The following is a 22347-nucleotide window of genomic DNA, read 5'->3' as shown; positions in this document are numbered from 1 at the left end:
TGCTGGCCTACCATTTGGCGTACGTGAAACAAATTAGCGTATGGAGAAAGCTATGTGTTATAATTATGTTCTATCCTAATCCTCTATCCTATTTTCGCAGATTGTAGCAAACGCTACAATATCCGAGAATACTTCTCATGTATGATAGCATGGCAATCGATCGGTATGAATTGTGATTAGACGCTGGTTTCCCAGGCTTTTGAATAGCTATTACTTTGACCTGCCGCCATTCTGGTGGTACGATGTTGTGCTCCATGAAACAGTTGTACAGGTCAAGTAATCGTCTTTTTGCGATATCTGGGAGGTTTTTAGGGAGATTGAATTTGATGTTATCGCATCCCGGAGCAGAGTTATTCGATGAAAGAAGAGACATAGAAAGTTCCAGCATTGAGAACGGTCCACCTAAAGAACCGGGATCATTGACTGATTCTCGAAATAGCGGTTCTGCTGGTACGGAATCTGGACAGACCTTTTTTGCGAAGTTGAATATCCATCGATTGGAGTATTCTTCACTCTCGTTGGTGGAAATGCGGTTCCGCATGTTGCGTGCCGTTTTCCAAAGTGTTGTCATTGAGGTTTCTCGCGATAGTCCCTCGACAAAACGTCGCCAGTAGCTACGTTTTTTTAGCCTTGAGAAGATTTTTGATCTTTCTTTCAAGCCTCAAACACTCTTCGAAAAGCTCAGACCTTCCGTGTTTACGGAAAGCCTTGAAGGCATCAGATTTATCAGAATACAGCTTAGTACATTCATCATCCCATCCAGGTGGGCTCTTCTTATGACACATGTATTTGGAACGCGTCGTTTCTGAGCTTCTAGTGCGCTTTTTTGAATCAACTCGGTAAGAAATCGATATTCATCCAGCGGTGGAAGAATATCAGTTAATTCAATACCAATTTTTACCGCCGATGCAAATTTTTGCCAGTTAATGTTCTTCGTGGGATCGAAAGGAACATTAACCCTTTATAAGGCAGTGGCAACTATATTGCCACCAACAAATAATATGTTTTTCTATTTATTAACAAGAGCTCTACTTATTATTTCACATGTAGTGACTTTATTTGCTTCCTAGTAACACCCCAGATGAATTTGAGCCATAAAAAAATTGAAATGTCAATTTGAGAACAGTTTTTTTACGAACCGATCGTAAGTTTCGAGTGGAAGAAGGATTTTCAGTTATAATTCGTTAAAAAACGACAAAGATATATTTTTTCCCGTTGGTATCAATTATTTTGAATCTCCTGTGTTAGATTACTACGTGATTAGCGTGAAAAAAGCTTTGCCTTTCTGTATATTTGGTTTTTGGATTTTTGACGAAATTGTGTTTTTTTCCCAAGGGTCCCCCCTTGGGAGAAGAAATGCAAAAAAAAAATTTTCACTTATAATGCGTTTTCTGACTAGGACTCTTCACCAAAAAATGTAACGTACCTTGATTTGACTGGTCCTACGTAAAACCAAATTTTTAAAAATATTTTTATATTTTTGTTGTTGCCTGTTTTCCCGCTTGCCGGGCAGTGGCAACTATATTGCCACCAATGTTGTCCCGCTTCGCGGGCAGTGGCAACTACACAGGATTTTGTTTTTACACGATTTTTTTTCGCTCGTATTTTTGATCGTGTGACTTCAATTTGCCACCAAACTCTTCGCAACAAGTTTCAAAAAATCCAGAATAAATCAAAGAAAAATCACATGATAATTAATATACGTTAAACACTTAGGATTAGTGGAAAATTGAGAAAATGTAAATCGCGTAAAAACAAAATCCAGTGTATATTGCCACCAATGATTTACCGCTTGGCGGGCAGTGGCAACTATATTGCCACCAATTTTTCAATGTTTCTGAACTATTTAATGTATAACAAACATACATTTGAGTTTAATAACATGTCAACATTGTGTCCTATTGTTGTTTTTGTTAATTTATTGTTTAGATTCGTCTGCCTTATAAAGGGTTAACTGGCTCAGATTGTTGATAGCCACTTTTAATTGTGGTGACTATCGGCATATGGTCACTACCATGGGGATCTTGAATTCACTTGTCATTAAACGAGTTTGTACAGTCCCATTTAATTCCACCACTTAATTGTACCTTGACAGATACGTATTTCGACCTCAACACTGTGGTAGAGTTAACCAAAATTTTTCTTTGTATTCAACCTGCTCCTGCATCGCTATAACAGAATGCGTTCACAGAATATGTTTTAGGCCATCCAAACAAACCTTGGAGTTAAGGCGTTTGGGTCTACACGCGTATCCAAAGTTCAGCCAATTTGTAATACAAAGATTAGAATGCATTCATGTGTGCTAAAAATACTAGGGGAGACTGGGTAGACTTGATCCCCTTTTCTGATTTCCGATGTATCAAAGCCAAAAGTAAATAAACATACGCGATTTCCACACAGACTCTCCAAGAAATATAGTATTTAACTTTACTGATGTATGGCAGTCTTTAAATATTCAAAATACGCGGAATTTTCTAATTGCTGCGCGTATACATGTAAGAATAATCTTGACCACACTTCAAAAATATTAACTGGATACGCGTCGTGGACGAGAACTTCGGATATCGCAACTATTTAAACACAGTAGATAACTTTAGCAACTATATTCTGATCTCGAAAAATAGCAAAAAATAGCACACAACCGAACGATAGCTCTCACTGTTAAAAACTGGTCTCAACTGCCTTTCCTCCTTTACGGTTGAATAGCAAGCTGGTGCCTTGTATAACAGTGAGAGCTGTTAATGTTATTTTAGGGATGTTCAATATCATATTCCAACATACATGAACGATTTTTGTTATTGGATTCGACAGCACATACGTGACCAATAAAAACAATCTTTGGGAAGGTTAAAACATACAAACCGCCCTGCAGAATAAATAAGGTTGTCAATCCAAAAAATAACTCACCACATAAAGGTCGTTTGTCTAGAGGATCTATACAAAAAAATATGATAGAACAAAACTACTTTAGTTCTCAATAAAACAGGGGGTGATCAAGTCTCCCCGGGGATCAAATCTCCCCACCTTCTCCTACGCTTCAAAATAAATTAGATCTCACATGAAACAATATACTCAAATATAACTGATCACTAGCGCCACCTCTTAGGAGAAGTGTGCATTACACTGAGCACCGCTTTGCAGTACTGGGCATCCTGAATAATTTTGTTGAATACAACTTGAGTGTATGTACGAAGAAGGATCTCAAGCTAGAGCAATATTTCACACATGCAAGAACATTGCAGCCACACTAGCACCGCCTAATTGTAAAATTTCTGATTATTTTTTCCGTCCCAAGACAGTCTATTCCCACTAAACGAACCTTGCCAAAGACATAATTTTTACAAATTTCAGATTTGTACAATAGGAATATTTACAACGTAGGAAATCCCATATATCGGAATATCTGGAGTTAGTAAAAAAAAAAATCATATTAACCACCACCTAACGGCCAAGTTCTAAACTAATCAATGCCTTATGTCAAAACACACGCCTGTCTGCCTTTCTGAACAGCTGCAGCTCAAAACGGGTAGGATTTCCAGATAAAAGCAAACAAGCATAAAAAATAACTGTTTTTGTACCCTTTTTCACGAAAACCCCTCCCCGCGAGCTACCCGCCCACCTATGATCAATCTTAGGTACGTCCTGAAAGATGATTAAATTATCTCTCCAAATTGGCCAAACAATAAGAATGTTATAACGATTTCAATTTGGGGTCAATATGACTCCAGAGCACAGACAACGTAAGTTTTTTGGAGCACAGACAGAAGGTTGACTGTACAGTCCGATGAAGAAAATACTCACTAAGAATAAGAAATGAAGACTGAGGTGGAAGCTGAATGGGTCAAGGGCATTGAAAATTGGTTATCAGAGTAGAGCCAGGGACAAGTTGAGTTGATCTACCTCCATCAGGAATCTTTAGATCGACCTCGGCACTCTTTAAGCGGTATAATATGACCATTATAATAAGCGTAACCATTATCACAAAGTCGCATATGCTCCTGGGCCTTGCGGACGATATCGATATTATCGGGATTGATAGCCGTGCCGTGGAAGAGGCTTTTGTGCCTTTTAAGGGCCGATGTCCACGTAGCGTTTTTTTTACGCTGCGTACACGCCGCGTTCACGCAAGGTACCCGGCATCAAATGGAGTAATGCACACGTAAACGTGTGCTCGACTACATTTGATGCTGGGTACCTCGCGAGGACGCGGCGTGCACGCAGCTTGAAAAAACGCTACGTGGGCATCGGCCCTAAGGGGGAGACAGCGAGAATTAAACTGTATTGATACCAGCAAAACGAAATATATAGCCGCAGGTCTCGCCGCTGGTAATCAACGCGGATTTATTAGTGGTGGTGGTAATGAAGTGGTGTTGGATATGAAAAAAACAAAATTGTAGAATAATTGGTGTACCTTGGAATTATAGTGAAAGGCATATTATTGCTGCGAATAGGGCTTATTACGGACTTAGTTACTAGCTAAAGTCGTCTTTAAACTTCGGTATACTACCTTGATTCTTTCGGTGGCTTTATAAGGACATGAAACAAGAACGTTAAAGGAGGCTGATCGGAGTTTTTGAGCGTAATCTTCTTCTTGTTTGCATTACATCCCCCACTGGGACATTGCTGCATCGCAGCTTTCATTAAGCACTTCCACAGTTATGAACTGTGAGGTTTCAGCAGAACGACATCTGGTAGCGTCGCATGAATCACGAATTATACCAGATGTATGAAGAGATGGATATTCTTAAGTTTATGCACCAAAGCAAACTACGGCGAACTCGACACGTTCTTCGTATACCGGAAGAGCAACAAGTAAAGATAATATTCAGGAGAAAACCGCTATAGGAAAGCTATAGGCTTCGTGGTAGTTCTCATGATGGATTTTTGCAGTTGCAGAGGGGCGCTAAACGTTCAGAGCGACTGAAAGCGATTAGCCTGGGATCGAGTCTAGTGGAGAAACATTCTCTACTCGGTGTAGGCTCTTCGATGAATGACTGTAGCCCATCAAGTAATTACAAAACCGCACCAATACCAGTCAACGAGTGTACAAACGCGTCTATGCAAAACGATATTTTTTTTCACAGATTTTTTTTTTTCGTTCACTGTCCCAGAGTTCAGGACCCAAAAAACATTGATGAAAGTTGAAGAGTATATCTTTTTAGCATTAGGAAAAAAATAATAAACTCACAAGCTAACAGCACTTAACAGTAATGCACGAAATACAGTGCGTTGGGGTCTTGTTACAAAAGTTGGCGCGTGTTGGTTGAAATGATTTTTAATGTCATCAGTAAAAAAAGCTAACTGCATGAATATACTTCTTTATTTTTTATATTTTGTTCTCAGTTTTAGAGAAAATACAAATATTACTTTATGACACATTTATCACATTGAAATCATGCGTTTTCCATTTGAATGAAACAAATACTTGCTTTTCGTTATTTTTTGCTGGCATTCTGACATAGGAGTCGATGAAGTTGAATTTAAACATGATGCTAGTGAAAAGATATTGGACTGAATAGTAAGGTAGGTTTTAATATTAGAAAAGAGAGATAAAAGAAAGATTTTAAATAGAAATTAGTATTTACAAGAAATAAAAAAAACTCATAGGGAATAAAACGAAAAATATTACTTATGAAATTATAAAACATAAACATTCGAATAAAATGTTCTTCGTTACTCTTTCTCTCGCTAATGGCTGGCATATTACTTCGATCAATAAATAATTTGCATGTGCACTTTTTCGTTACTTACATTCTAACAACTAACAAAACATTTATACAAATTTCGTCATGGTTTAACGGTGGTAACATGGAGTATGCTTATGCTTTTATTACAGCACGTTTACCCAGCACTTTGGTCGCATGGACCTGGTCTCGACTGTTTGTTACGGTGGCATGGAAACCGGTGGCCCAGTCTGCGTAGTAGTCAACAGTGCGCACATTACCATCAGGTTCGACTAGAGAGTATTGTCCGCGAACGACATCTCCGTCACGCTCTTCCCGCTGGTGTTTGTTGTCACCAGTCAAAGGGTCGTTAACGCCGTACTCGAAGGCATATCGGGGATGGTCATCCTAAAAAAGAAAAACAAATTAATCAACAAAATTCGAGTAACGAGAAACAAAATAAACTGTCATTTAAGCTTACGTAATATTCCACATGCTTCTCTGCAACGGTTTTCACGATAGTCGCTGGTACGGCAGATTTGACAATTGTAGCAGCTGGTGCTGCGGCGTATGTGGTAGCATAAGCGGGAGCAGCAGCAGCATAACGAATTCCTCCATAGTGGGCGGAAGAGATAGCTGATCCTGCATAGTATCCATGGCCGGCTCCAGTACTTGAGTATGCTGCAATAGCTGGACCAGCAGCATATTTCGTAACAGCTGGACCAACAGAGTATGCACTGTAAGCTGGAGATGCACTGTATGCAGCCACTGCTGGAGTGGCAACAACCTTGGCGACGGCAGGAGAGCTAACATAACTGGAATATGCTGGTCCTGAAACAAGCTTAGAGAATGCAGCACCAGAGCTGTAGGCAGAAACAGCAGGACCAACTGCTAGTTTTGATACTGCTGGACCAGCACTGTAAGCAGCATATGCTGGACCTGAGCTATATGCAGCATAAGCTGGACCGGTGGAGTATTTAGCAATAGCGGGCGCTGATACATACGCACTAGAAATAGCCGGAACAGATGCATATTTGGTAACAGCCGGAGTGACATACGAGGCAGAAACCGCTGGTATAGCTGCCACCTTTGCAACTGCAGGAGCAGAAACGTATGAAGTCGAATACGCTGGTGCTGCTGCGAATTTTGTGACCGCTGGCGTAGCATAGGCAGCCGAGTAAGCCGGAACCGCAGCGACTTTGGTAATCGCTGGGGCAACATATGATGACGAATAAGCTGGTACTGCAGCAATCTTGGTAACGGCTGGAGCAACATATGATGCAGAATATGCAGGAACGGTAGCAACCTTAGCAATGGCGGGAGCTACATAGGATGCCGAATAGGAAGGAACAGTGGCAACCTTGGCAATTGCTGGTGCAGCATATGCAGCCGAGTAAGCAGGAACAGCAGAAACCTTGGTAATGGCTGGGGACACATAGGAAGACGAGTAAGCAGGAACAGCGGCTACTTTCGCGATAGCCGGAGTTGACACGTATGAAGAGTATGCTGGTGCGGATACTACCTTAGAAATGGCAGGAGAAGAATAGTAAGATGAAACAGCTGGAGCTGCAGAATAAGCTGAAATGGCAGGAGCTGACACATATTTGGCTACAGCAGGAGCGTATCCCACTTTAGAAACAACTGGAGAGGATACGTATGCAGATGAGATAGCAGGAGCATAAGAATGGGCTGAGTAGGGGGCATATTGAGTTACGGCAGGAGCCGCATACGTGGCAACCTTTGCAATAGCAGGAGCCGAGACATATGACGCGGATATAGCGGGGGTAGCTGCATATTTAGTTACTGCAGGAGTGGCGTAGTATGATGAAACAGCTGGTGATGAAACGTATTTCGCCACTGCAGGTGCAGCAGCAGCGTATGAAACGGCCGGGGCAGAGTAGGCTATTTTCGCGGCTGGAGCATAGGCGGCATAGCTTGCTGGTGCGGCATAACTAGCGTATTTGGTTACTGGAGCAGCATAAGCTACCTTTGTTGCTGGAGCATAAGCGGCGTAGCTAACAGCTGGAGCAGCATAGCTAACTGCCGGAGCTGCATATGAAGCTACTTTAGCGACTGGAGCAGAATAGGTAGCAACCTTCGCTATGGGAGCTGCAGCAGCGTAACTGTAACCAGGAGAAGCAACAAATTTGCTCACAGCTGGTGCCGAAACATATGAAGATACAGCAGGAATAGCTGAGTACGCCGAAACAGCAGGAGCCGATACATAAGACGAGTATGCTGGACCGGTAGATACGATCGTCTTCGATGGAGGCAGATATTCTTTGGTAACATAAGCTGGAGCAGCAGAAACTACTTTGGCGGCTGGAAGCACTGAGGCATATGATGCACCTGCAATTTTATCAGCGTACACTACGCCTGGAGTTGCAGCAACAGTCTTAACTGCTGGAACGTAGCTTGCGACCCTCAAATCGGATCCAAGTCCATGGGCTGAGAATGCTGGAGAAGCCTCGTACGAGCTGTATGAAGGTCCCACAGATGCGTATTTCAGGGCGCCACCAACCGAATATGAAGAGAATCCTGGCGTCACGCTAACACTATTAATAGCTTTACCAACAGAGAGTTGGACTTCAGGAGCAGGGTAGGAGTAGCCATGGCCACCCGGTGGGCAATCCGGAGCGGGGTTCGCTAAACTAGTCGCTATTAAAGCTACAATCGAGATTGTAGCAAAAAGCTAAGAAATGAAACGAAAAAGAAGAAAAAAATGTGAATAAGAATCTTTTTATGTGCAATTGTGCCGATCGACACGTGATGTGGGTTGGGATTATAGCAAAGAACCGCGGTTGTGGCAGATACTTCTCGCGATTTAGTATCACGTTTTCAATTGATCTAACTCAAGGAATGTGAACAACCTTGCATCGATTACATCATTTATATGTAGCAGAGCGAAACAGTGCGACTCCAAAGTAAACCTTTGAATCATTTCTGTTATGCACTGTGGTAGGCTTCACTTGATGAATAAATTTTACCAGATGCGATGTTTTCTAGGCTCTGTGTTGCTATCGGCAATTGTCGATCATCGCGGTTAACGAGCTGAATTTGAACAAATTTGACCAAATTAGGGAATAGGATCAATGTTGGAATTGCTTGGTGAACTGATCGCTCATGTACCTGATGGCTCAATTAATTTCACCATTCACGAATAAAACTAGTTATATTGCCAATTTTAAATAAGTTACTAGAATGATTTGGATTTTCTTTGTGTACCACTGAAGGTCATTCGAACCACTAAATTACAAGAAATTCTTCACATTGTAGGCCTTTCTAGGGCTTGAAGATCTCTCCCAAAGCCAATTGTGAGTTGTGCTGCCTGCCTAGGATGTGATGGGGTTCGATAGTGGGTTCTGTTGAACTTATATAACTTCGGTGGCAGCCAATCAACGCAAGGATGTGCAAGCTGAGGATAAAAGGCCGTTTCTTCAGCTATCGTGAACCCTCGGTAATATGACCGTTTTTAATCTGAACAATTTTTAATTTGAACCCCGTTGGTTTGAACATCGTTCAAATTAAAAATGGTTCAAACGTCATTTAGCACGTGGAATCGAGAAAAGAAAAAAAGAAGCATCGTGAAATGGAACGCAGAATCAAAACAAACCAGCAAAGAGAGTAGCCAGAAACCAGAAGCTCAAATTAAAAATGAACCCCGTTAATTTGAATGAGGTACCGTAAAAATTATCGGGGGTCCACGGTATAGCATCATCAACGTGCGCAGCCCACACGAAGGTAGACCCGACGACGAGAAAGAAGCGTTCTACGCACAGCTGGAGTAGACATAAGATATATGCCCACTGCGGGACGTCAAAATCGTCATTGGCGACATGAACGCACAGGTAGAAAGGGAGGAAATGTATAGACCGGTCATCGGACCGGATAGTCTGCATATACCGTATTGAATGATAATGCAACACAAGATACAAACTTATGCAAAATCCGATTTCCGACTGAAGGCATGATTACTCCTTTTAAATTGCTAAATAAACTCAATCTCCAAATTTAATATCAAAACACATATAGTCTACACAAATATTTTTCTCAGTGTATTATATTTTCGTTGACCTTTTGAATTCCGCGTATCAAATAACCACTTTCTCATATTTGATATGCTATCCATAACTACAGAATCATTCAACCGTCTAAGACGAGTTTAGTACTCTCCATTTAATTCCACTACGTTTTGTTACATTTGCAGATAAGTATTTCGACCTCAACTGTGAGGACCATTCCACCAAAAAGAGTTGAAAATATATTCTTCAGAATCATTTTTGATGTATATGTGCTGGTTATAAACTAAAATCGTTTGCTATCAACAATGAATACTACAAGGAGTTGCACCGGTGAAGGCCATGCGTCTTCGGAGTTCTGCAGATTGGCGTTTCGCCAGCTGTTTTCCTCAGAAAGGAGCCGAATATTCAATTTAGCTTCCTTCCTGGCCTCCGTAGCCTGACTCACTATCCAGAAAGGACATGATTGCGTCCGAGATGGTCGTGATCAGCTCCATTTTCTGGCTTCTGCCCTCCTGCTGGCAGGCCTTCCTTAGCCGTGCGGTGAGATGTGAAGTTTTCGGTTTGGACTCGACTTATCCCGACTTCCTTGGGCATAAAAGTATCATCGTGTTAGCTTCATGATGTACAAATGTAAAAATGGTACCTTGGCTTAGAAACCTAAGCTGCGAGGCGGCAAAGTTTCATAAAAAGAAGCCCTGCTGGTGGCTGGTCTTAGCCTCGTTAATGACCTTGGTCAGAGTGGTGCCATCCATTTTGATCTCGACTTGCAATTCCTCTGCCTTACCACACTCCACTCTGTTGCCTACCCTGGGCGACCTATGGGGCGACTGATTCAGACCACTTCTTCTGGCAAAAGGATCCACCTTGTTGCCGGACGCTTTATCCGCTTCATTTAATTTTTTGTAGTGATAAAACTTCATAGCGATTGGGTCTACTCGCAGCTGTCATCGAATCCCACTGAAGTAGTCACCTTTGTGATCCCGTAGTTGTCTATGCTTACCGAGGTAGCAGGGACGCCATGCGAGGGTTGACACTTGCTTGTTCAGAGCCAGATCAGCGATAGTTAGGAATTATCATTTGAGCCTTCTCCCACCCAGTTAGCAAAACTACGAGGCCCGTCATGGTGGACGGAAGACAGCCTAGCTATAACCGCACTCGTAACGCTGGGTAGACACCTTTACGTGGTGTGCTACGGGGTAAGATCTACCACGGTTACATTGCCAGCTACAGGCAAATCCTGACCCAACGAATACCTTCCTCATTATCCAACTCCGTGGTACTTATGAGGGTGTCGCTAAATCGGTGACCTCCCGTTGGGTAAGTGCCACATCAACACTTACTTTCTCTCCCTAGTTACGGTTAAGATGGGCGTAGCCAGGAGTAGTAATTCTCATGCTTTTGTTATTTTTGTTTAAGACTGGAATCAAGGACCACTCCCCTTCTTGATTTCTGATAGCATTCTAGATAAGGATCTCAAAAGTAAAACATGAGTATCCCTAGTGTTCAATCTATGAATTACACCGTAAGGGTTTGTTCTAAATTACGTAACGCAAAAATCCGAGTTTTTGACCCCCTCCCTCCCCCTCGTAACAAAAAGTAACATTTTGGGTACCCCCTCCCTCCCCCATGTAACGCGTAACTGTGAAAATTTTAAAGGCAGATTTTTTTTCCTTGTTGAGGCATTTGGGTTTTGGTATTTTTTAAACACTGTTACGGACGGCACATGATCAAAAATCAAGGATTTTAAGAATGCAGCTAGTAGAAACGAAAATAGAATTTGCGATATAATCAATTACATAGATTATCGGAACTGTGGTGTCGAGAAATACAATATTCGCTTGGTATTTTTACGCATATCAGTCCCGCTATGTCAGCATGCTTGATTTCGATAATGACTAATGTTCGATAACGATAAACAGCAATTACTTCAATCAGTGATTTAAAAAAAAGACATTCAAATAAATTTTTATTCGCGTTATGCGTAACATTTGGTAGTACCCACCCCCTCCCCCACCTTTTAGTGTAACAAAGTATAACGCAAGTTGGACCTCCCCCCAAAAGCGTTACGTAATTTGTGAACAGACCATAACAATGCTAATGCTAATGCTAAAGAGACAGCCTACGCTCAGAAATAGACCAAACCTGTAATAACATACAAACAAATCATTTTTCATATTTTCAAAGTTTATACTAAGCTAGGTAAAAAAGAGATGCAATATTAAATCGTTACCATAGATTTTCCTCAGAGTGTAGCCATAACCACACTCACCGTTTCAGGTTGGTGGCACCCGGTCTTATAGACTGTTCCAGAAATTATAAGCACACTAAAAAATAGTCGTCAAAATGAAATACATGTAATGTTCCATGAAATTTTTAATGCATCCTATACGTAATATCCATTTAATGAACCTGATGTAATTTTTTGCGTCAAATTTAGGAAATATTTAGCTTATATTTTGGGTCAGAAAAATTGGTTTGCACAAATTGTTAGGCCGGTCCCAATGCTGAAGTTGCAGTTTCAGTTTGGTACTGCTTGATGTTATAAAATTTATAACTGTCAAAATAGAACTACAACTTGGTGCCCGCAACGCAGAGTTGTAAACGAAATGCAACTTGGTTTTATTTTTTCAAAAAACAAAAATAAAACAAACTAACATTTTTCGCGGTAGTTTTTACCTGGCATACGAACAACAATGAGTTTATCCATCATCTCAAACAAACAAACTCAATTTAATTAATTTTGAAACTCAGTTTCATTCCAGTTTCAAATCAGGTCTAATTTAAAACACATCAGTCGAGCAGTTGCAAATCAGTTTCAAAAAGTGCTCGAAAAATAAAACTGCAACTCTGCGTTGCAAACTGCTAGTTTCAGTTCTAGTTTGATTTCCAAACACGCCATACAAAACCCAACAGCATTGCGACCGACCTTAGGGTGCCTTTTTTTAAATCACGTAAGAAAGGTAGAGCTATTAGATCAGTCAAATTTTCATTGGAAGGGTATAGGAATGCTAGTCTTGTCGTCGAGAAATGGTTGCAAATATGTTGCGAAGGTTAGAAAACATCGAAAAACTTTTTTTTGGTCAATATCTTGGTTGTGCATATGCTCAGCACATGTTTCGAAATGGACAAATTGATATGAAATTTGCGAAAAATAATCCAGAAATTAAATAAATCAAGCATCCGAAAGATATTCAATTTGCAAAAAAGAGCTAACTACGGTGGAGGTTGGTACTCGGATTCTGATGGCTTTTCCGCAAACGTGACCTTTAAGTGGTCTTGTATTGTAGGGGTTAACACGCCTATATAGAGAATAGAAGGTTGAGGGTTCGAGTCCCTTCAAGAAATGTGGATTCTTTTTTGTAAATTTCTTATCAATTTATCTATTTCGAAACACGTGTTGTGCATATGCACAGCGAAGATTTTTCAAGAATCCTAGTCTCAATGTTTAAAATAAATGAAAACGAGGACACTACATTTATTTGACGTTTTTCAGAGCGGCACCCTGTGAATTTCAAATGCCTCTAATTCTCCTTAGGTCACAATATTCCAAGTTTTGCCCTTCAAGGTATATTTCTGGATGGATTGACCTATTTTCGCACATTAGATGAACGGATAACAATCACACTATTTTGGATTCATATAAAATTCACAATTTTCATTAGGTAGGTATAAGGGTTGCAGACGTTTAGGGATTTGTTTTCATCGCGAAACGGACAAGCCTCCCGGTATCCAAAACTAAATGCACTCGCGTTTTCAAGGGTTCCCCATTCAGAACAGAAGCCACGCACAACTGTCATTTTTATTATTTCATCCTTGTGTCGCGGCATACGTGGAATAATAAAAATGACAGTTGTGCGTGGCTTCCGTCAGAGATGCATTTGAACACGAGAACGGGTGTTCGTGTTCAAAACGTTCTGAACACTGTTCAAGAGCATCTATCTTAGCAACTTGTATCCTAGATAAACAAATTCAAGTTGTTGGTTTTGAAAATATATTTATATTCATAGTGAAAATGTGATTTGCTTTATGTGCTGTGAAGTGAGTTTTGAAGGGATAGAATTGTTTTAGCTTGAAATTGAGTGGAAACCAACGGCGTGAAAACAGATGAATCTGCTAGTAGCAATCGAGCAGTGCATCAAACCATTAGTTCAGAGGTAGGAAAATGAAAATAAAAGTGCTTTATAATTTTATCTTTTAATAATTTGATTCTTGAGTCTTGTTATTAAAACATTACTTAAACAAAATCTTGAATAATACTCCAAACATTCAAGAATCTGTTGCATCCATTATTGTGTACATACGATGTGAGAAATTGTAAATAAATTATTTTTTATTTGGTTTATCGACGGTTGGGATTAATATACGGGCTGTTATTAATATGGGAACAGATACCCTAGTTCCAAATCTAAGGAATCTTAGTTACCATGATCGTTTTGCTTGAGTACCAACCCAGTGCACACTGAACTGTGTTCAGAGTAGGGATCCCTAATAAAAAAATCCAAAACAATTACAATAGAAATTATTGTAACATTACGCTGAAATTAATAGTAATTATGGTAAACTCTATTGTGACTCACAATAGAATAACATTAAAGAATATTGTTTTCCACCAAAACGCCTATTGTAAATGGAAATGGCAGTTTTGCAATAGAAATAAGGGTTGTTACGAATCTCTACACTAAAAAAAATCTCGAACAAATTTTTGCCATTACAATTAAATTTATTGTGATCTATTGCTAACTTTTTACTGGCAATTGAATCTATTGTATGTCTATTGGAACAACAATATGACACTTTAATTGGTATGATATAAAAACAATAGAATTTAATGTTAATGTCATAAATAAAATGTATTGTGATTTTATGATATTTTATTGCAACTCTACTGTATTTTTTATCCGGGATCCTTCATTCAGAGATATGCGAAAGTGGCCATCTTGAGCCAATCGAGTATTGAGAACTGTCAAAATCTGAGCCAAATGAACCTGGTTATTGTTGCAGACTGAAAGGTATTGCGATTTTGATAAAAGAGATTAAAAAAAAAGTTTAGTCGAAAAAACAATTTGTTTTGCTTTCGTAAGTAAAAGAAGTCTAGTTGATGCCTTATATCGTGTACATTCGTATTTCTCTTTAATTTTAGCAAAAAATCACTGCTAGAGGATAGACAAAATAATCAAAAATGTCTTCGAATGTAAAAAGTCATGTGCAAGCCTAAACATTTTTCACTGCGGCAAGTGCTGGCAGCGTTTGTTTACGAAAGTAGCAGCGTTGCTAAATCGTCTGGAAAAGTATTCGCACATCTCTTAATATAGGATCCCTAGTTCAGAGTTCAAAACTACACTACTAAAAATCGACACATATTTATTGGCAAAAATCCATAGATTTAACTTATGATGTATATCAGCGCACACATAACCATTCCCCATGCGAACTACTTATAAAAGATATATCCAAATAAACTTCATGTGTGGTCTCGAATTAGCAATTATTTAATTTATGTGTGGTTCTGTATCGATTATATTAGGGTGGAGCAATTGCAAAAATTTATAACGGCGACACATATATCTTATATAGATATTTTTGGCAGTGCATGAACACCAAGACAAGCTCTTGGCTCATGTCCTGTTCAGGATGCATCTCTGGCTTCCGTTTTGAATGGGGAACTGTCAGGTCGAACGCATGAGTTGAGTACAGGGATGAATTGGTAGAAAGATATGTAGTAGGCGTTGGTAAGGAGAGCCAGTTAGTTTCAGGCGTGACTACCGGCAAGTGACAATAATATAAGTGTCGAACAATTATTATTTATTAACACCGTCTTCGATACAACAATCGTACATACTGAACTTAATTATTAATTCTACTTATTCTATTTTTAAAAACATTTTTGGAGATGTTGAAGTCAAATTCGTTACAAATTACATTAAAAGCACGGAAACAGATAAGGGTATGCGATAACAGACTTTTTCCTAACGAAACGAAACGAAACGAAATTTAAAATGTCTATGTTGATTCGAAACGAAACGAAACGAAATATAGATTTACTTTCGAGTCTTCGAAACGATACGAAATCAAGGTCCATTTAATACGAAATTTTTCGAAACGAAACGAAATTTTATTTTTTTTCCGCGGAATTTTTATTAAATTGATTTTATATTATGTACGGAATTTCGATTTCACTTTTCAAAGTCAAATAACTGTTTTGCGATAAATAGAGTTATAATAAGAGAAGTAGTAGTCTGTGATAAATCGCTTCATTCCCGTTTATATACCATTGCCAATAAGGCAATACCCCAGCATTTGTGCCGCTTTGAAAGCAATACATCGTGGAGCGTGTGCTCCCGAATCTGATCAACCAGTTCAGTTTTATATTAGTAAGTAGGGGAAATGTTCCGATCTCCATATCACTGTACATATATCCATCTCATCGCTAAACAAAAAAATACGGCACCAAAATCGTCGCTTCTTTTTGTCAACATGCGTGCTCACTGCTGAAAAAAATCACAAAAATAATAAACAAACCAAATTCCTTTCCATTGCTTTGTTTTTGATGGGATTGAAATAGGAGCTATGAGATGAAGTGGCGTTCCCCTATATAAAATATAGAAATTGTTTGATTTTTCGTTTCAAATTTCGTTAAAATTTAATTTCACCTGAATTTTTTTAATAGGGTAAAACGACCTATTATGGAGGGGTTAAGCACCGTGTCAAAACAAAACTGATTTCAAAAATTCTTTAAAAAATACCTGTTGGTCTTTTTCCACATTGCAGTAGTCGAATGGTTGCTCGTTAACTAAAGTTTTGTAAATATTACGTCAATTGTGCTTAACTTATGTTGTTTTGTTTTTATCACAATAAAAACAAACAACCGCAATAATAGGACGCATTTGCCTATTGTTGCGACATATTTTCAAGGTCAGTCCTATTGTTGCGGTATTGCATGAATTCTTATGGAAATCAATACCACAACAATAGAACCTTAGCACTACCGCAAAAATAGGCTCAAAGGATTCAAATTTTTAATGATAAATTTTGATTTTTCATAATTTTGAACGGAATTTCGTCAAACAAAAGCTGTTTTAGTCGTTAATTCGATGAGTTTTGGCGTATCCACAATTGTTTTTAATGCTTTTATATCCAGAATAGACTATTTTAACACTACCGCAACATTAAGACTTACCACAACGATAGGACGTTTTACCCTACTCATAGTTTCATTGACGCTAAAGGTCGTAATCGAATAAAAACCAACCGTGTATAAAAAGAACTGGGTGTAATCTACTGTGGATAAAAAAAAGTTATTCACTTGCTTCTGACTTCAAAAGGACCCTTGGAATCCACGACACGACTTTCCATCTTTGACAAAGCTATAGTGAACTGATTCATATCTTATTAAATTTACACAAATAGGATAGAATAGTTAAAGATACTTTTCGTTTTCTGTTAGATATTTCTAACAAAATACTGAGGATGCTTTATAGAAGAAAACTAAATACGTATTTGTCGACTCAGAACGGGGCTATATTGTAAGCATCTCAAATAGCTATGCGAGCAAAGGCGTAGGATTGCCAATCCGGAGATGGCGAGCTCGATTCTCGGTCTGGCCAAAGATGTCTTGCCAAACAAGATACATTCGTTACGTTCTGGAGCCCTGGCCAAACGAGTAGTTCAAACTGGAGGGTAGATGATGGCTACACTCACAGCGACCACCTGGCGTTTCGCTACAGTATCTACTATACGACCAGCATTCAGCGGACGGAAGAAGGGCGAGGCCTAGCCCTCGTATGTGGAAGACATCGTACTTCGACAACGAGGTATTTAAAAGCGCTCCGCCGCGAGCACAATACTCTCGGTCTGAGCGGCGAGCAGCTGGTAACAGTACTCTCGCGTGCATGCGATGCCACCATGCCTAGGAAAGTCCACCCTAGGAATGGGAGGCCACCGGTTTACTGGTGGACTCAAGCAATTGCGAACCTGCGCCGCGCCTACCTAAGGGCACGGAGGCGGATGCAGCGAGCACGCACAAAAGAGGAGCATGTTAAACGATGGGTGGCGTTCGTGGCTGCTAGGGCCGCTCTGAAGACTGAGATAAGATCAAGCAAAAAACCTGCTTCGAGGGCCTGTGTCAAAGTGCCAACGCGAATCCATGGGGTGACGCCTATAGAGTCGTAATGGCCAAGACACGTGGGGCGATGGCCCCTACAGAGCGGTCTCCAGAGATGCTGAGAGGATCATCGCGGAGCTTTTCCCACGTCATGACCCAAGTCCCTGGCCTAACTTTGTGGAGCTGCCAGGGGTCAGAGTGGCCGACGAAGGAAGAGTAACTGTGGCGGAACTTGCGGGGATCGCACAGTCCCTTAGTGTAGGTAAGACGCCAGGACCGGATGGTATTCCGAACCTGGCCACCAAAGCGGCCATTGCTGAGGCTCCCGAGATGTTCAGTTTTGTCATGCAGAGATTCCTGGACGAGGGAGTCTTCCCTGCAGCATGGAAAAGGCAGAGCTTGGTCCTATTGCCAAAAGCGGAAAAACCACCGGGGGATCCATCGGCATATAGACCAATATGCCTGCTTGATACGTGCGGATGGTCTATCGAGTAACCAGCTTGGCATCCGAAAGGGTAAGTCGACCGTAGACGCTATCTTGTCGGTTACCAAATCCGCGGAGAAAGCTATCCAGCGTAAGAGGAGGGGAGTTCACTATTGTGCAGTAGTGACTCTCGACGGGAGGAATGCATTCAATAGTGCCAGTGGGACAGTTCCACTAAGGGTAGATGGATAACCTAGTCCGGAGGATGTGTAAAGATGAAGTTGGCTGGAACGCCGTTTTATCGGCTATTTTCAAAACCGTCTCGGAGCTACACAGGAGGTGGCGCGTGGACTTGAGGAATGGCTAGTTCAGGCGCAAATAAGAGGTGGTCCAAGGGCTCGGAGTCGGCTTCATAGGAAGAAAAAAAAAGATACCTACTCATGCAATGGTGGACATAGAAAAGTTTTCAATTAATAACTGAGGAAGTACTAATAGAATACTAAGTTGAAAAGCAGATCAAGTTCCAGTTCGGATGTAGAACCATTGAAGAAGAAGAAGTGAGCGTTAATAGAAAAAATTGTATAACTAAAGTTTTGAAAATAGTTTTATGGTTTAGTTCAGCGGCGCAGCCAAAATTTTTGATAATATAAAGTATGGTTTAAGTTTAAATTTGTTTCGAAATTCCGCGAAATTCCGTTAAATTTCGTTAGAAGCTGTTTTTTTCTAGCGAAGTTTTCGTAATTTTACGAAACGAAACGAAATGAAGAAATCAGATTTCGCCATGCTCAAATTCCGCGAAATTCCGCGGAATTTCGTTTCGAACCACCTGAAACGAAATTTTTCGAAATACCGCATATGCTTAGATACAGAAATCCAGTGGGTTGTTGTAACCTGGGTTGTAACCCAGGTTGTAACCATAGTTTGTTCGGTGATATGGAACAGCTAGTAGGGAAGAATGCCTTTGTTTTCGAGGAGGAATATACAGCGGAGTTTGTTCAAGTAGTGTAAGGCAGTCAATATTTCCTTGTATTATATCATACATAAATAATCGCTGCATTTTCACACGTCTAGCAGATAGTGACTTCAAATTTATGAGTTGACATCGTTCAGAGTATGGAGGAAGGTTGTCTGGGTCATTCCAAGGCAGGATCCTTAACGCAAAGCGGGCAAACTTCTTCTGTACTTGCTCGATGGTTATCATGTGTGCTACATAGTACGGTGACCAAACCGGTGAAGCATACTCTAAGATTCTTCGTACCAACGAACAATACAACGTCTTCAGGGCATAAATATCGGTGAATTCGAAAGTGTACCGTCGAATGAATCCAAGCACAGAGAATGCTTTGGAAGCCGTGATCGGCACATGCTCGGTAAACCGTAGTTTGGCATCAATGGTCACTCCAAGATCACTTAATGATGCAACACGTTCAAGTGGTTCGGTCTCAATGTAGTACTGGTGATTAATAAGAGAAAGATATAACCTTGCATTTCTTGCTATTGATGCGCATGCCTTTACCCTGAACCAAATTAACATGGAGTTGACGTCGTTTTGCATGATCGCACAACCGGAGAACGTACGATACGATAAAATTTGAGGTCATCGGGGAATGATAGTTTTGACGAAGAAAGAAGCACACAGAGATCATTCACATAGATGTTGAAGATCAGTGAAGATCAGATCGACGTTATGTCGAAGAATCGACATCGTGTTGAGTTAACTGCAACGTATGCACTACGACTAGATAAGTATGAAGCTATCCACTCTTTTATCCATCTCGTGAAGCCAATATGCTCCAATTTCTTGAGAGTGCAATCAGATTGGAGAAATCAACTTTTGAATCTTTGTTTACAAAATCACTTACGTCCTTTTGAATACCCGAGATTTTTCCTTTCTTCAAGTCGCTTCATGTGTTCACTTAATTAAGCCATTCATTGTGCGAAAAAAATACCCCCTTACCTTATCCCAATGGTTGAAATCAGTCCAGGGGTTCAGAATTTATACAAAATTGTTCATTTTCTAAACAATTCCTCCACACACACCCACCCTCCCCGTTTTCTCAACCTCCAATAAGAGGTTCCAAATTCGAGAGGTTCTCATAACACCTGTCATTTTTTCTAACCCTCTATAATCGTCTACTCAGGATAAAGAATATGATTTCTTACCCCATTCCCGGCCTAACATTCGTACGACTGCATTATTTAATTGATATTTATGACATGAAGCAATTTTTCCTGAATTTTGTAGGCCGTATAATACTGCAATGGAGTTCACTTCTGCTTAAAACTAGCTATTCTTGCAAAACATCGTTTAAAAAAGATTTTATTTGAAATTAAATTAACGAGGTGTAGCACGTATTTCAGTCACAGCTATTGCTTTTCCGGCATACTTCAATTCAATTTCCGGCATAAGCGATTTTTACTCAATCTATAAACATCTAAATCTCTCATTCTTTCTCGGGGCGGTAGAAAATGGGACGTAAACAAAAATAAGCACGCTCTACGACATCGTGAGGCCAGATGGTATTATTCATAATAATTTTTATTTGGATGAGAGGATATCTTCAATCATCCAAATTCTTTCCAAACAATTAAAAACATTTTTTTTCACTTTTTGAAATCGAAAGAATCATAAATAATATGATAGCGTCAACGTATTAGACAGTTTTCCTCTCAACGATGAAGGATTATTTTCATACTAAAAAAGGCTTCTGGTCTTTTGGCAGCACGGTGCGGCTAGAAGTTCTGGCTAAAAAATATAAAATATTGTGTGAGATAAATAGGAGACTTTTTTTTACATTATCGATTATAAACCTACGGCTTCCAAACAGTATAAAAAAGATATTTTAGTTACAAGATAAATATTGTCGCTGTCGTCGCTATCCTGTCGCCATCTTTTGCTGGCTAGGATTAGGGTGCAAAATGTCAGTGAAGGAAAAATACATACGATTTGTCAGTTTGGTACTCAACATGTTTCGGACAGCAGAACAAAGGGAACCGAAGCGACAATCTTTATTTTGTAACTAAAATATCTTTTAGTAAAAATCATTAGTACCCTTCCAACAGTACCCTTCCCCTTTTCTTAACGACTCTAACAGCCCCTCCCCCATATATTTTTTTCATCAGAATAACGAATGTGTGTACCAAGTTTGGTTGGAATCGGTCCAGGAGATCTCAAATTACACTAAATTGTCCGTTTTCTGAACAAAACCCCTTCCTCCAGACCCTCCCCATTTCCTCAATTATCACCTCCCATATAATCGTCTCTCGAAGTGAATCTTCTTCTTCTTCTTGTTGGCATTACATCCCCACACTGGGACATTGCCGCCTCGCAGCTTAGTGTTCACAGTTTTTAACTGCGAGGTTTCTAGGCCAGGTTACCAATTTTGCATTCGTATATCATGAGGCTAGCACGATGATACTTTTATGCCCAGGGAAGTCGAGACAATTTCCAATCCGAAAATTGCCTAGACCGGCACCGGGATCGAACCCAGCCACCCTCAGCATGGTCCTGCTTTGTTACCGCGCGGTTTACCGCACCGCTAAGAAGGGGGCCGAAGCATGGGCGTAACCAGGATTTCGAGAAGGGGGGGGGCAACTTTTTTGGTCTTCTAAGTCGTAGTTTTATAGTAGTTTTATAAAAACACATGAATATTAACACATGAAACCAAATCCAAACCAAATCGAAACAATAATGATTAAAACAATATTTATTGGATGTAAAAATGCGTGATTTATTGCTCATCAGATATTTTTAAATAAAGTGAGAAAAATATTAACGAACTAAGGATTCAGAAAGAATATAAAATCGGCTATAACAATTATTATAAAAATCCTGCATTCTTCCATAAGTTTAAGAAAATTAGAACCATACATCTAAACAAATCTCGCTTAACTTTTCAAAAGGACCTAAGTAACATTTTATCATGAATTAATTTGAATAGCGCAATCAACAGAACAACATGAAAGCTATTGATTGCAGTATTCAAATTACTTCAAGCGAGAAATCCTCTCTGAAATAATATTTATTATAAAATAGGCAGAAAAATCAATATGCAAGCTTTCTCCAGGAATTCCTTCGACAATTGCTCCTGGCATTCTATCCGAAATTCTATCAGGGATTCTTTAGGAATGCCTCCA

The 22347-nt window shown here is 39.9% G+C and overlaps 1 protein-coding gene across 1 annotated transcript in view; it reads right to left on the bottom strand.

Annotated features, from left to right (window-relative positions):
* Positions 1 to 5312: 5312 nt before the first annotated feature.
* LOC134211291 (paternally-expressed gene 3 protein) overlaps positions 5313 to 22347 on the bottom strand; it is a 31442-nt gene continuing 14407 nt past the window's right edge. Inside the window, exons 2-3 of the mRNA XM_062688013.1 lie at positions 6145 to 8355; positions 5313 to 6071 (exon numbers count right to left, since the gene is read on the bottom strand). Coding sequence (XP_062543997.1) covers positions 5820 to 6071; positions 6145 to 8355 — 2463 coding nt within the window. The 3' untranslated portion in view covers positions 5313 to 5819. The remainder of the gene's footprint in view (positions 6072 to 6144; positions 8356 to 22347) is intronic.

The sequence above is a fragment of the Armigeres subalbatus genome, chromosome 2 (genome assembly GCF_024139115.2).
Source record: "Armigeres subalbatus isolate Guangzhou_Male chromosome 2, GZ_Asu_2, whole genome shotgun sequence".
Classification (NCBI taxonomy): domain Eukaryota; kingdom Metazoa; phylum Arthropoda; class Insecta; order Diptera; family Culicidae; genus Armigeres; species Armigeres subalbatus.
This window is presented reverse-complemented; position numbering and strand designations above follow the sequence as displayed.